The 16,604-nt window shown below is 35.5% G+C and overlaps 1 protein-coding gene across 1 annotated transcript; it reads right to left on the bottom strand.

The window, feature by feature from the left end:
• Positions 1-4,427: 4,427 nt before the first annotated feature.
• On the bottom strand, positions 4,428-7,262 carry LOC145103153 (Protein kinase superfamily protein). The gene has a single exon (XM_079040699.1). The coding sequence runs from the start codon at positions 7,191-7,193 to the stop codon at positions 4,635-4,637; it is 2,559 nt and encodes an 852-aa protein (XP_078896825.1). The 5' UTR covers positions 7,194-7,262; the 3' UTR covers positions 4,428-4,634.
• Positions 7,263-16,604: the final 9,342 nt, after the last annotated feature.

The following is a 16,604-nucleotide window of genomic DNA, read 5'->3' as shown; positions in this document are numbered from 1 at the left end:
CACGCTCTCATCATGCTTTGGCGATTAGTGCTAAATTTAGTCAATTTGTGACATTGTAATTGATTTCTGCACTAGGCTTTATGCCATGTTTTTTTAGAAAAACTAATTGTCAGAAATGGGTTTCATCATGACATTTTTTTCGATACGTATATGGTCCAAATGGTTTTCATCCTAAAAAGAAACTAATTACCAAAACAAAGCATTTGTCGTCTTCCGCTTTGACAGACACACATATAGTCCATAAGGCTTTCATCCCGAAAAACACTTATTGTCGAAACAAAGTATTCGCCACCCGCCGCATTGCGCGGGTAACGGCTAGTGTGTGTGTGTGTGTGTATATATATATATATATGTATATATATATATAGAGAGAGAGAGAGAGAGAAAGAGAGAGAGATGTAACATTGAGAGTGTTAGTGCGTGTTAATTATGTTCATTTAGATCTAGATCCTTTTTTGTAAACACCTTTCATAATCGAATGCATCTCTTAAACACTCAAATCACCGTGTTCTTTGTGTGTTCTTTAATTCTACATGTCAAACCAATGGTCATAATTCACATAAATGAGAATGATTAATTCTTTTGTAAAAACAAAATCAGATTGGAAATTTTGATTTTTTATTTTGGAAAATACCAAACCATTGGTTTTTTATTTTTTTGTTTCAGTTTTTCGTAGATTTCTTCATCAACAAATTTTGCTAGAATTTAACACAAACAAATAATTTGCTAAAAAATAATACAATTAAGAGGAAGTTTGTTCACATTTAGTCATTGAACTTTTTAAAGGGGAATGAACTTTCAATTTTGTTCATATTTAGTCACTAAAATTTTTTTTATTATATATTTGCCACTAAACTATTGAAATTGTTCACATTTTACCCTTATGACCGGTAACAACCGGTCATAAGGGTAAAATGTGAACAGTTTCAATAGTTCAGTGGCAAATAGATAACGAAAAAAAGTTTAGTGACTAAATGTGAACAAAGTCGAAAGTTCGTTACCCTTACAAGTCATAATCCCATATGGAATCTCCAATGCTTCTAATAAGTGTGTACAGTCATGCCTTCGCATTACCATGATTACCAATCGTACCTAAAAGCCATTTAATCCACAACTGTATGTCGAAGCTAAGTGAGTTCCCTCAAAATATCACATACAACACAACATAATAATCAATTATAGGTTATCAACAACCCTGAGACTATCAGCAATCTTGATGACTATCGGCAGTCCTGAATGTCACATACATCACAACAATGTAAATAGCAACCCTCGGACTGTTAGAACTCCAATTGGCTCACAGTAGCCCCATGGTTTATCAGCAACCTTGCAGATTGTTAGCAGTCCTGGAGTTATTAGCATCTCGATAAGTACAAATAACAACAATTAACAAATAAAACTCAGATAGTCTAACAAGCACACCACTATGGCATATGTAATATAATGAGCAAACTCACTACCACATACCAGGCCTCATACAATACTCTATGCCACTACGAGCAGATCATTAATGAATGCATAGCTATATGTAAATTATAATCAGAGGTGAGATAGACATTTGAACAGGTGATCTTACTCTAGAGCCACAACCAAACAAGGAATAAGAAAGAAAGCCTAGATCAAGAGTTCTCACGTTATCCTACATGACTGTCTACAACCCCTAAGGCACTTAACTAGAATATTATCGACCTCCTGGTACTCTAACCAGCATGCCACTACTCATATATCATAACATATAAGGATTTATCAGCAACCCTGAGCTATCAGCAGATCACATACGACAAATTGGGTTATCAGTAACCCCCAAGCTATCATCAACTCACATACAACATATGATATATGTAACAATGAGGAAACTCACTTGAATCAAAGACCCAAGGAACAGAGCAACACAATCACTCCCTGCACTGACTGTACCAGTGAACCGACTCCAACAACTCAAAAATCTTAAGGATATTATGATTTTAAGCTGGTCACTTGCTCCCTTACACCAAAATGATCTTTACCAAAGTCCAAGAACAAGGTCTTCAATCTAGCAAAAAAGATCCTAAACATCCTTGTAGGCTAGGTTTTTGTTGTTGAATGGTTAGATGATGAAGGGGACACCCTAATCCTTGAGATTAGGTGATTAAATATGGAAGAAAGCCTAAAAAATCATGGGCTTGGGCTACAGATGCTACCACGTCGTGATATTCCTTTTGCCAGATTGTGGTGGTCATCAAATACGTGTTTCATGCATTTGGTATGCCACACAATGGTGCTCCATTCACTAGGTCGTGGTACTATATTTTTCCTAAAAATCATCCCTTTGATGCATGCATGTCCACAAAATCCATCCTAGAAAAGGGGTGTTACATCTAGTAAGCATTGGTTATGGACAACTCGAAGAGCATGGTAAGTCTTATTATGATTTATTTAAGTGCTATTTTTATTCATTTGTTATAATCTATTATGACTAATATTTTTAATTATCTTTTTTAGCTAAACCACCAAAAAGAACAAGATGATTATCCCAAGAGAATTACCCATCCCCCCCCCCCCCCCCCCCCCCCGGGTATGCTAAGTGAAAATTGGGCGCAAATAGTTCAAAATTTTGAACGCCCTAATTAATAAAGCATTCGATGGCAAAAAAAAGCAGTTGGTGCATTACAACAATACACACATAAAGGGAGGTCATGCTCATATAGTAGTACTTGTTTCAAAGAAGTAAGTTATGATATATATATATATATATATATATATATATATATATATATATATATATCAAATTGTTTATTTAAAGTATAATTAATCCAATTTTAATGTTAAATATGAACTAAGTAGACTCGAGGTCTTTTATAAGACTCGTATCGATCGCCAAGGGGTATTCATTAGTACTATAGCCGAACAAATATATGTCAATGGTTAAATATAATATGTTCATATAAGTGTATTTATATTATGATGTTAATCATTTTTTGAAAATACAGAATGCTATAGTCCAAGAGTTAAATCAACAAAATCAAGCTTTAACTGAAGAAAGAGGTCTAACATCATAGGAAGTAAGAAATGCTTTTGAAAAAAATTTGGTGTTCGACGCGGATATATTAGAGGCATCGGGCGTAAAACCTTATACTGTTGTGTCAACGTCTGATCGTGAACAATCATCACAGCCACAATCACATGTAACAAGACTATTTAATTTTAAAATCTATTATATATATATATATATATATATATATATATATATATATATATATATATATAGTTATTGTTTGATATGTTGGTATTTTTAATTTGGTAATTGTTAGTTTGGTAATAATTTGATATGTTAGTAATTGTTAGTTTGATAATAGATTATATGTTGGTAATTGTTAGTTTGGTATAGTTTGATATGTTGATATTTCGTAGTTTGGTTATGTTTTAGTAATTGTTAGTTTGGTAATAGTTTGATATATTGGTAATTGTTAGTTTGATAATAGTTCCTATGCTAGTAATTGTTAGTTTGGTTATACCTTGATATGTTGGTATTTTGTAGTTTGATAATTGTTAGTTTGGTTATGTTTTGATAATTTTTAGTTTTGTAATAGTTTGATATGTTGGCAATTGTTAGTTAGGTAATAGTTTATATGTTGGGAATTGTTAATGTGGTCATAGTTTTATATGTTGGTATTTTATAGTTTGTTAATTGTAAGTTTAGTTATATGTTATTAATTTGTAGTTTGGTATAATGTTGCTTTTTTGTAGTTAGATATGTTCCAAACAATACTAAGAGACCCGACATGTAGTGCAGCAATTAAGAATGGTTTTGAACCTTGCTAGCACGAAGAAATGATATCGGAGGGAACGAGGGGAGCGATGATGACATGTAGCTAGTTTTAAGATTTATGATGTTTTGTAAAATTATAACATATTTTGCACTTGAATGTTTGATTAATATTTTGGGATTGATGTCGTATTTTTAAATTTTAATGTTTCGATTTATTTATCTACAATTAATACTTTATAGCAGTTTTTTTATATTTTTGTAACGCTTGTTTTGTATTTGGAATGAACGATTTTATAAAAACCGAAAGAAAGAGAAAACTATAATTAGTGGTAATATTTTTATTGGCGACGGATAGCATTAGTGGCGATGCATAGTATTAGTGGCGACGCATAAAATTAGCGGTGACAGTATGAGTATTAGCGACGAGCCAACAGTAATGGGTCGCTGCTAATTCTTTTAGCAGTGACATCTTGGGCCTTTAGCGGTGATGTCGATCGCCAGTAAAGGTCGTTATTCTTGTAATGACATGCAACAAAAGTAGAAAAGAGATTGCATAAAAGAAAGTAACAACAATAGAAAAGAGATTGCATAAAAGCAAGTAATGCCCAAGTCAAATACAACACTTCAAAAGAAGGTTGCACTGACCTATGTAAGAAAAGAGTTTCAGAACATTTTCATCTTTAACATCAGTCGCATCCTTGGTATTTGTCAATTTATCAAACGGTTTGATAAATGCTTAATATTCAGAACATTGTTGACCGTACACAAATCTTTTATGACATTAAAATGCATTAACGTAACATATATAGAAGAACAAGAAACCCCAATTAATCAAACAATTAAAATCTACAATCAACTTCAAACACCAAAATAATGAGATCTATATTCATCTTCCTTCAAAATCTTCGATCTTGGAGAATAAAGGAGAACCAATCACGATGCCCGAGTCATCATTTATAAGGATACTAACATCACTGTCGTTATTTGTTTCATCGCCTTTCTTGGATTTTTCAGAAGCCATGATCTTATTTGTCTTTGCGTCGCAGGTATCATCTTCTTCAGGAGGATCGAGCTGCAAAGATGCATCTTGAAGTTGCAAAGCAAACTCCAAGTTCCAGAGAACGTCTCCCATCGAAGGTCTATCAACACCATACTCTGCTAGACACTTTTCTGCTGCTTCCACATATTTTATTAATGATTCAGAGCATATCGTTTTCACAATTCTAGGATCAACAATCATCTCAATCACACCCTTCCTTTGTTTTGCCATTGCCCATTCGGCTAAATTCACTTGTTCTCTTGGCAATGCAGGATCAAGAGCGGGTCTAGCGCATAAAATCTCAAAAAGGACAACACCGAATGAGTAAACATCAGATTTCTCAGTAAGTTGTTGCCTCCGGAAGTATTCCGGATCAAGATACCCAAAACTACCCTTTACTGCCGTGCTAACATGAGTTTGGTCCAAAGCTGGTCCGGTTTTTGATAACCCAAAATCGGAGACTTTTGCCACTAGATTCTCATCCAGAAGAATGTTGGTGGTTTTTACATCCCGATGGATTATACCATGTGATGATCCACCGGTATGTAGGTAGTGCAACCCTCGAGCTGCACCAATACTGATCTCAAGGCGTTGCCTCCATGTCAAAGATGGTAGGGTTGATCCATAGATGTGATCGCGAAGTGGTCCATTAGCCATGTACTCATACACTAAAATCATTTCACTATTTTCGTCGCAGTAGCCAATCAATGAAACGAGATGTCTGTGTCTAAGCTTGGATAGCAGTTGAATTTCGGTTTGAAATTCGTTAATGCCTTGTGAAGATCTAGGGTTTCCTCTCTTTATTGCAAGCTTTGTTCCTGCTTCTATCTCCCCTATATAAACTTTCCCGAACCCTCCAACGCCGATTACCACACTTTCATCGAAATTCTTTGTTGCGTCTCGTAGCTCGTTAAAAGTGAAAGATCGGCCGAAGCCAATATTAGAAGAGAAAACACTCGAGTACCCGTTCTTACTCTTGCTCTTGCTAGAAAGCAAAGTACTGCAATAACTCGCATTGAGGGGAAGAAACCATGACTTGGAACTAGTTCCACCCTGGTCCCAACCCTTGGCCTTGTTTTTGTTCCTAATGAAGGTAAAGATGAGGAGCAGCAGCGCAATTGCTGCTGCTCCAACACCAACTACCTCTGCAATAGTCGTGGTGTGTGACACACCACGACTATTGCTGTCAGATGAGAATAATCCATCTAAGGTGCCTGCGGCGTTTCTCATCTTCATGATCTCCAAGCCGTTTAGTATGGCGTTGGGAATGGCGGATTCAAGATCAGATGGTCCAACCTGGACACGTATCAAACCGTTGGAAACAGCGGACGCATTGACCACAAAATCTTTGTAGTAGGGAACAGCTAGGTTTGAAGTGAGTGATGACAAGTCTAGCCCTGAGATCCCCATCATGTTATTTACATACACATTGAAATAGAGGGTGTTCATACCGGTGCTCACTATATCACAAAAGTGCAGCCTGATAAAGTAATTGAACCCCGAATCTATTTTCATCTCCCAAGTCAGGTTGAAATTTGCATTGGAGACACCAGACTCTTCCATTGAAGCCGCCGAGGAGTAAACTTGGTTTGGTGCAATCAAAGGAGTGGCTCCTCCAACCGGATAAGTTATTGTGCTCGGATCAACGGAAACAAGTTTGTCACCCTTGGGAAACATCATGTATCCATGACTATCACTCTTCCATGTCCTTGACAATGTGTCGTTTTTTGGACTAACCATTGGCCCTCCGACATTAACTCTATGCACAATCTGAAGGTCATAATCCGACATACCATTAAAAACTCCAGGAGGAGAGATAATGGTTGCGGAATCAGGAACGAGCTCATCGGGCGCTGAAACAAACTCGATTGCATTCACGAAAGCAAAAGATTTCTTTAATGGGGAGAAAACGAGTGAGAAATCATCAGAAGGGACGTTAATGAGGTATTCTTTGAAATGAGAATCCGAATTCTTTGTGGCTGAAAAATCATGCAGAAGAACTAGACCTTGATCAGTTTTCACGGTGAAAACCGCCGTGGTGAGATTATATGACGGGTGGTGGAGAGGGTAGAAGTAGAGTCGGAGGAAATGACGGCCAGGTTGAAAGACGAGAAACTTATAAACTGATTCGCTGTCGAAGATTCTTGCAGTCCGGTATAAAGGGAGAGTTTCGTTTTCCGGGGTGGAATTTGAGGTGGCGAATATGTTTTCGTCGGTGGATAGGTAGGAAACCGATTGAGGGTCTGATTTAAACGTCCGGCCGTCGTCAAGGATGGTGTTGTGAGGCGATCCACAGTCGATGAGGTAGTTGTCCGAAGGAGTGAATCGGGCATTGGTAGAAAGAAAGTAAAAGATGATGAATAATGAGGAGAGAAAGGATGCTGATAACTTGCGTCCTCCTCCCATGGCAGCGACGGTGGTGGATTAGAGAGGAGGAGTAGGGTCTATACGAAAAGGGTTAAAGAAACAAAAGTGTTGGAGAGCATGTTGAGGAGTAGGGTTAAGACGTGCTCTCTTGTAGTGTGTTTATCGTTCTGTCATCGCAAGACTTTTGTCTGGGTGACAATTAATTTACAATTATATTATTTCAAGGTTTCATTTATAAATAAAACCGGAATTTTCAACCACCTTTATTTATTCTTATATAACCGTAGTATCTTAATCCCTTTATCATACACAAGGATCTAGTATTATCGGCGTGGCTTTAATTAACACATTGATAGTAGTACATAGGGGTGTCGGTGTTTTGAAATGTTGCATAGAAGCTGGCTTATTTGAAGGAAGTTATGTTTTAACATAATAAATTACAATTTTGGTCCTTGTGATTGAATTGGTTTACAGTTTTGGTCCAAGTTTTGGAAAATTATCACGGCTGGTCTTTGGCAGTTAATGTGAAACCCCTCTGTTAAATTCCTGTAAAATGACCACTACCTTTATTTTTTTCATTTTTGTTATTTTGCCATTTTATGAACTTTAGAGACTTCACTTAGGTCTAGGTTACCATGATATTTTTCTATGAAAGAGGTTTTTGGAAGTTTGGCCTACTTTTTTGTTATATGGAAGTTATTCTCTCTCTCTTTCTCTCTCTCTCTCTCTCTCTCTCTCTCTCTCTCTCTCAAAAAAAAAAAAAAAAAAAAAATAGAAACAATATAAACTAACAAATTAAATAATTGTTTCAATCACAAGGTTAAGTTCTTTATTGGTAAACTTATGTTTCATATTTCTATGGTCCATTTATGTTTTGTATTCCCAAAGTCCATTTTGATTATGTATTCCCAACTTTCAAGGTGTCTATCAGTAATTTTTGCTTCGGTTCATCCATTATTGTTAACTGATTTTGTTTCATATTTTTCATGATTTGATGCCGGAGAAAAGAGGATGGTTGGAATGGTAGTGAGGGTGGTAGTGGACCCTTTATAACAAAAAGAAAGAGATGTATACATTTCATAAGGACTCAAGGGAGATTCTCTAATGAGTTAGACTAAAGGTCCATGGGTATTAAAAAAAGAAAAAGAAAAAAAAAAGGACCATTCATATCAATGTTTTAAAACTTGGACTAAACCTACAAAAAGTAACAACCAGATGGACAAAAATTGTAAATTACTATAAATCTAATGTAATAACTAACTACCAAATCATTGCAATAAAGTCCAAAACGCGTCTACAGCTTGGTATCACAATTCTTTCGCCTATTTCTTGTGAAAGGATACTGGGAATTGTTTAATCATCAAATAATTTCAGAGGATAATCTATATTTTCTGAAAGTTGACTTATCTAAAATTTGCTTAATCAAAGCCTCATTTTCTTAATTACTTGTAACTTTTGTCATTAAAATATATATATATTAATTATACTACATTTGATTCTTTCAACATTCGGAAAAGCTATACCCACCGTCCCATAACTACAAACATTTTCTTTTTATGCGTTTTATTAGATACAAGAATTCGATTTTAGTTCAATTTGCTTGATATTGAAAACCCGTAGGGAATGCATTTGTGCATGAGTGATGAGACTACTAAACTATATATTAAAGAATAAAATAACATATACCTTAACACACATCATCGTCAATTTGTATATGAGGTTTACAAATGTTTAAACAGTACAAAAAATCTAAAAATAACTGAGTGAAGAGTCTCGTTATAAATATATTTGCAAACTGGTGAGCCGATAGAAAATTCAAGACATGCATATGATCAATGACAATGCATTCCCTAATAAAATGTAAATCAATTTCCACATATTTGGTTCGTTGATCCTATACTATGTTCAAGGCTAAATACAGAACGCTCACATTGTCTAAATATTAATTGTTGCTTTAGACAATGAACAAGATAACTTGAGTAGAAGATTGTGAAGCTAAGTAGCTTCACCAATAACATTATGCGACCCCTAGGTACTCAGCTTGTGATGACGATTAAGAGACAACATGCTCACGTTCAGAGGATCATGACACGAGATTATCATCAAGATAGACACATAAACCAGAAGTGGACCTACATGTTTGAAGACACCCGACCCAGTCGATAGGGGTGTGTATGGGGCGATTTGATTCAGTTTTTAGCTAAAACCGAACCATAACCATTATAAGTGGTTAATGCATTTTTGTAGCCATTGGGTATTGGTTAATATTGGTTTTAGTTAACAGTTTTTATCGGTTAATGGTTATGGTTAATAGTCATGAAGAAAAAAATTGTTCCCCAGGAAGTTGGATGGTCGCCACCAAGAATGTACGGAAATTTGTCAGAACTGGGGCATCACTGATCACTCGAAGGGGATGAACTCAACCATAATATCCTATTACGTATCCAACTTACCAGATGGCATCAACAGGATTAAGATAAGGGAGATTTTCAAGGTGTTTATAAACGTAGTAGATATTTAGATCGGAGGAAAGATAGACATGTCAGGATCGTTATTCGCTTTTGTTAGATTCGATGGGGTCCAGGATGCGAAATCTCTGGAGCAAGACATGAGTAGAGTTAGATGTGACCACTCTATCCTCAAAGTCAACATTGCCAGGTACCAAAAATGATCTCACATAGTAAGTTCCAATTTCCAATTGAAAAAGCAAGCCCCACCCTCTACAAGTATGCATCCATCTTATGGGGAAAAAGAGATGGCAGGTCATTTGTTGATGTAGTTATGGGGCGAGCAAGCACACAAAAACCCTCAACCCCTCCTCTATTCATCGCCTTAAATCCTATTGTAAAGACTTCAATCTGGGAGGAATATGATCTAGTCAGTGAATGTATCAGTGTGCAACACATTAAAGATTTAATCGGTATTTTTAAACTCGAAGGTAATCAATGTGGGATGGTCTATTACACAAGGGATTTGAACATCTTGATAAAATTCATCACGTCGAAAGACGCAGAGACTTTCTATGCAAATGATTCTAATTGGAAAAAATGGCTCAATTGGTTAAAGCGTGGTTTTAATGATGAATCATCAGTAGAAAGGATTACATGGGTCAGAATCTTTGGTGTTCCCGTCAAATTCCGCTCAGAATCAAATTATGCTCCCATCGCCAGTGCATTTGGAAAAACCTCTAGAAACGTTCGGCGGTGATTGGAATGTTTTTGATATTTCCACTGGTCAGGTTTGTATCATCACTGCCTCGATGATGACCATCAATGATAAAATAGAAATTACACATGGGAATAAGTCGTTCCAATTTGGTGTGGTGGAATTCAACAAAGAGTGGACTTCATTTGATAGTGTTCTGGGGGTCTGCACAATAAAGACACCTTCCGATCGAGAAAGATATCGATAAATATGAAGATGACTCAACATGTTTCTTGGATGATGAGGATTCTAACCCTAAGGATATCGGTATATCGGTGACTTGGGAAGTTCTACAAAAGACTCAGGAAGTTCTGGAGGAATGTGAAATTGTTGAAGAATCAACTGTGAACATGATGAAACTTTAGCCACCGACATCATTGTCGAGGAAGATTTTGGAATCCAAGATGATGATTTAATGGCAGTAAATGGACCATCTCTCTAATTCAATGTTGTCAACATTTCCGAGTTGAATTCAAACATAGTGGAAACTCCAATGAGAGAGAGAGTGGTCATGTAGGATAGCCTGAGAACTCTTGATCTAGGCTTTCTTGCCTTTTCCTTTTTTGGTTGTAGCCCTAGAGTAGGATCATCTTTTTGGGTGGCTATCTCGCATCTGGTTACTTATGGTTACTCATGTCATTGAGGTTAGCTAGTAGTGGGACTGTGTATTGTGAAACTAGTAGGCGGGAGTGAGCTGTGTGATTGTTCTTGTCTGTATTATATGCCCAATTGATCCTTGATCGTTTATATGTCGACATATGGTAGTGATGGGTTAAGGCAGTCCTGCTTTGTGCTGTAGGCCAAGATACCCGGTGCAGGCCGACTGTAAGTTGAAGCCATGGAGGCTCTGGTAGAGCGGTTGGGTTGAGGCGGTAGGCCAACAAACCCTAGGGTATTCTGGACCCGTTGTATTTTGACATTCCAACCTGGGGTATTCCATCCCTAGGTTGACTGGACCAAAAGTTTGATTGGGCCTAGGGTATTCCAACCCGATGGTTGAGTGGATCCGATGCATTCTTGTATGTTTATCGTATGGGAGTATTTTGGGGGAAACTCACTATGCTCCATGCTTACCCAGTTTTTTATTGTTTTAGGTATCATTGGTTATCTCAGGAAGGCAAATACATGACTGTACACATTCATCAACAGCAATGAAGACTCCATGTTTTAAATATTTTTCTAAAATTATTATAAATGTATTTGAAATAAACATTTTCTTAATATTGGTTTTATAATTGAAAGAATTTACTTAAATAAAATGAAAATTTTTGTTGTAAAAATGGAACGTTACACACGTACCTTTAAAGGTATTAGTTTTGACCAACAAATCGAATGACCATTATAAAGAATCAACTTTGACTCGATTAGCCAGATCATGGAATTAACCATGTATTCTCCACTAGAGGACAATGAAAAATAAAAAACCATAAGGAGATGGTAGTACATCACCCAAATCTCCAATATTCGAGTATAGTTGCCATAGATCTTTAAACTCAGCTTCGTTAGCCGGCTCATGTTTCCACTTCTAGCAGAAGCCAGAATGTGAAACCCAATCTTCAAGCAAGCAGTATTTAACTAATTTTATCCGATATAATTAGGGAATTTTTGGTTGAATCGGGATGTTTCCACACCAATTATCCTTCGAGAAGAGAATTTTCACACCAGAGCCTGGAATAAGAGTAAAAAAAGTTGTTGCAATTGATACTGTAATATGCAAAGCAATTAACAGCCTTACAGATGTTACACCAAACTCCAGTTCAGGCTTTCCTTGCAATGTATGAGGCTTGTTTCCTATGCAGGTTATGGATGTTAGTTATAACATCTTTCCAGAGACTGCTTTCTTCATTCATCAGTTGCCACCACCACTTGATTAAGAGAGCTAGATTTTGGGCTTTTAGAATACCAACACCTCCATCTATTTTTGGAGCTAGTACCTTTACACAATCTATCAAATCGATTTTGGGTTTATTTAGCACTCCTCCCCTAGAAACTTGCAACTGATCTTCTCGAGAGAGTCAATGATACATTGTGGGGCTTTGAAAATGGACATGTAGTAAGTAGGAAGGCTACCGAGGACGGATTTGATTAGTGTGAGATGGCTAACAAATGACAATGATTTAGATTTCCAGATCGATAATTTGTCATAATATTTATCCAAAATAGGTTTCCAATTCTTTCTAGGACCATATTTGCACCCACCGGGACCCATGTAAGTAAACGTGAATAAGCCTTCAAGACATCACAGGACACGACTCATTCTATTTATTTCCTAATATGAGGTACCAATTCCAAAGAGCCATTCTATTTATAGGTGATTGGGACAGTGGTAGCATCAAGAACCACTCTACAATCCTCAAGTTCTTACATATTGGTTAGCTATGCGTAGAGGGGTGATTTAATGTTATTAGTCTAAATGAGTGGTCATCTTGTAAATGCCACCGTCTATTTTGGTTATTTTGTGATTATGCCGATAAATATTATATACCATCTATTCATCAAACTAGAACAATCCCTTTACTAAATCCATTTTACTTCAAATATCAGTTGCATTTTTTACTTTTGGAACAAGAGAATCTAATAAGTAATGTCGACATCTCAAGGCAAACCTAAGAACAAAGAACGATTTGCCATTTATGTGCTAGAATGTATATCTTCTTTAAGTCATTGTTTGATAGGGTGGGGGAAACATCCCTTGTTGTTGATGATTAAAGCTTTGAACCTTTCCATTCTTCATCCATCCTACAGAAATATTCCCATAAGAATATTAGTATTAATAACGAAAAACTCACTGTTTTATCATTTTTTCTGGTTTAACCATCCAATTTTCATTTGTATTAAAAAATCACTTATTTTTAGATAAAAGTTTTATTGCGGCCACTATGGCCTGCATTTGTGCTAAAAACACCATTAATTTTCATTTTGTGCTAAAACTCACCTAAAAGTTGGTGGTTGAACCAGATTTTTAGGAAAATATAGTGCTTTTCTCATAAAGAAAATCGGCTCTAATAGGTAATAGTGACCTCGCTGCAACATTTTACTAGAAAATGATGGTTTTTTCATAATTATTAAAAATAGATGGTTAAATCGAATTTTGTTTTAAAAAAATATTGTGTTTTTTTTGTGTTAACCCTTATACTTTGATGTATAATGTTGTAGTCCAAATATATAGTAGAATGATTTTTTTAAACTTAGATTTTAATACCAAATAATATATTTTAATTTTTAACCCAAAAATACATAGTAAAAAACGACCGTGTCTCATAAGAATAACATAGAATTATTTACATTAAATTACACGAATAGTCCTTATGGTTTAGGGTAATTTGTACGTTTGGTCCCTAAGACCCTAACTTATTTTTTTAACTTGGAAGGTCTCTACTGTTTGTTTTTGTTACGCATTTTGGTCTCTGTCTTACCTAAAAAGACTAGTTTGTCCTTGATTTTTTTATTTATTTAAATAACAACATCCACAATCTTACCCCATCATCTTATCTTACCTATCTCATAATTTTTCTTTATTTAAATAATAGTTTTTTTAAGTAAGATACGGACCAAACATGTAACAAAAACAAATAGTAGGGACCAAGTGTGTAACAAAAACGAACAATATAGATCTTCTGAGTTAAAAAAATAAATTAGGGACCAAACATGCAAATTACCCCAAACCATAGGGACCATTCTGTAATTTACTCTATTATTTAAATTTCTATATAAATGGTAATATTCTAGTTAGAATATTGACAAAATTGCAAAAATGGTCCCTGTGGTATGTCTAAAATTGCAACCTTAGGCCAAACATGTTTGGACTAGCAGCAATAGTCCAGAAGTTTTCATTTTGCTGTGGTTTTGGTCCAAAACAGTCTAAAAGTTCTAAAAATGACGGATTTGCCCTTTTCTATTTGTTTTTTGCTTTTCTTTTTGTTATTTAATTATTTGATAACTAAAAAAATAATAAATAAATAAAATAAAATAAAATCTCTCTCTCTCTCTCTCTCTCTCTCTCTATCTCTCCATTTAGGTTTATCTATCAAGAACATCTTCATAATGTTAAGAATACTCAAGAACATCTTAATGAACTCAAGAACATCTTCTAACATTACCACCGATCGACCACCGTTTGCCACCACAACAGCCTGCCACCACCGCTGTATGTCAGCTCCATCTCCACCTAAATTATTTCTACCACTTCTTATTCATCTAAAAAACATCCTAAAAACAAAAACCATACACAAAAGCAAAAGAAATACACTCATAAAACCATACACAAACACACTCATAACCCTACACCACCCAATGTCACCTTCAATCAGCCAAGGCCTCCCTTATCCCTCCGTTACCACCATCCCTAACAACTAGAAATGTAAAAAAAAAGAGATAAAATAAGGGGTTGCCATCAATTCAGAAAGTAGAAAAATGAGAGCTATCATCGAGTATAGAAGAAGGAGAAAGAGGGTATCACTTTGGGTGACTGTGTTTGTCAAATGGATTCTAAGAATCGAAGGGGGAGGGGTCTGATTTCTAATTTGATACTACCATTCAGTTCATTGGCAAAGAAAGAAAGCTACCGACCACCACCTATGCAGCCTCTCTCTGCCTCCCTTTCGGTCGTGTAGCACCAGCAAACACCTATCCCTTCACCTACCATCACATCGTTCGTAAGCGCCTCCTCCAAACATTATTCCTCTGCTACCTGATCTATTCTGATTCTTCATAAGTTGCTGTTACAGAGAGGTGATTCGAGGATCTTCACAAATTAGGGTTTCAACCGCCACCCTTCTAGTTTCTAGGGTTTTAGACGTCGTTTAGGGTTTCAAAAGAAAATCTCACGACGAACAAATCTGGGTAACACCTTACATCGATGCTGGAAGTCAATCTTTGTCACCGCTTCTTTTTTTGCCCTTCCTCGATCTGTTGATACCCTCTGTTTCCTTCTTCTTTGAGCTTCATCTCCATTCTCAATGCTCGATTTTTCCGACGATGTTGTGTTGATTACCACCGGTGGTGGTCGACATATTGGAGAAGGAGCGAGGTGGTGCAAAAGTCACCAACATTTGTGTTTAATGGATGTGGAACGGTGCCACTAATCGAAGATGGTGATGAGAGAGAGAGAGAGAGAGAGAGAGAGAGATTTTATTTTATTTGATTTATTTTTTATTTTTTTTATTTATCGAATAATTAAATAACAAAAAGAAAAGCAAAAAACAAATGGAAAATGGCAAATCCATCATTTTTAAATTTTTTAGATTGTTTTGGACCAAAACCGCAGTAAAATGAAAACTTTTGGACTATTGCTGCTAGTCCAAACCTGTTTGGCCCAAAGTAGCAATTTTGGACATACCACATGGACCATTCTTACAATTTTGTCTAGAATATTTGGTAATTTTTTATATTACAATTTATAATTAAACTTTTATATTATGCTTGAACTTCTAGTTAGAATACTATATATATATATATATATATATATATATATATATATATATATATATATATATATATATTATTTTAGTTGTAAGGAATTAAAAACCATAAATTTTGATATACTTTTTTTTTATAAATTTTTAGTACATATGATTTAATAATAATTAAAAAATAAAGAAAAAGAAATAAAAAAGAAAAGAAAAAAAGGTGCAGTGAAACCCTAGCATGCGTCAAGCTTTACCGCATCAGAGCAACGAGGATCGATAAGATGTTTACCGCATACTATGGTATCACATCACATACCGCAGTGTGCAACCATCGGTCTTATGAATAGTATTATATTAGAACTAGAAATATCTATTATTATTATTTGATGTTAAAAAAGGAGAACATGTACAACTTTTTAAATTGTTTATTAGATTTTTGACTGCCAAAATGGTTGGGTTAGCAACGTTTGTCCGTGTCTAAAAAGAGTGACTCGTCTCAGTTGAACAGTTTCACTACCCATATAAGTACTAAAATAATCCGGAGTGCATAAGATATATTTTTTCTATGAAAACACCACCAAAGTTGCACACACATGTGCCCCGTTTTGATGATTCTGTAGAAAAAAGAATCGGTCATATGTACACGATAAAAAAAACATATGTTTCTCATATTTGTAATGCAAATTTTCCAAAGGGTAAATTTGTGCACTATTGGTGTTGTAAAAAAAATGCAATATGCACAGATATTAAAAGTTAGCAACTATGACAACCACAAAATAGTTAGGAATTATAAGAACCGATTATTTACAGTATAAGTATTAAAGGGTGAATACTGTAA

Source organism: Lactuca serriola, chromosome 4 (genome assembly GCF_051521515.1).
Source record: "Lactuca serriola cultivar US96UC23 chromosome 4, Lser_US96UC23_V15, whole genome shotgun sequence".
In the NCBI taxonomy this organism is placed as follows: domain Eukaryota; kingdom Viridiplantae; phylum Streptophyta; class Magnoliopsida; order Asterales; family Asteraceae; genus Lactuca; species Lactuca serriola.
The sequence above is the reverse complement of the archived record's forward strand: the minus strand, read 5'-3'. Positions and strand labels throughout refer to the sequence as shown.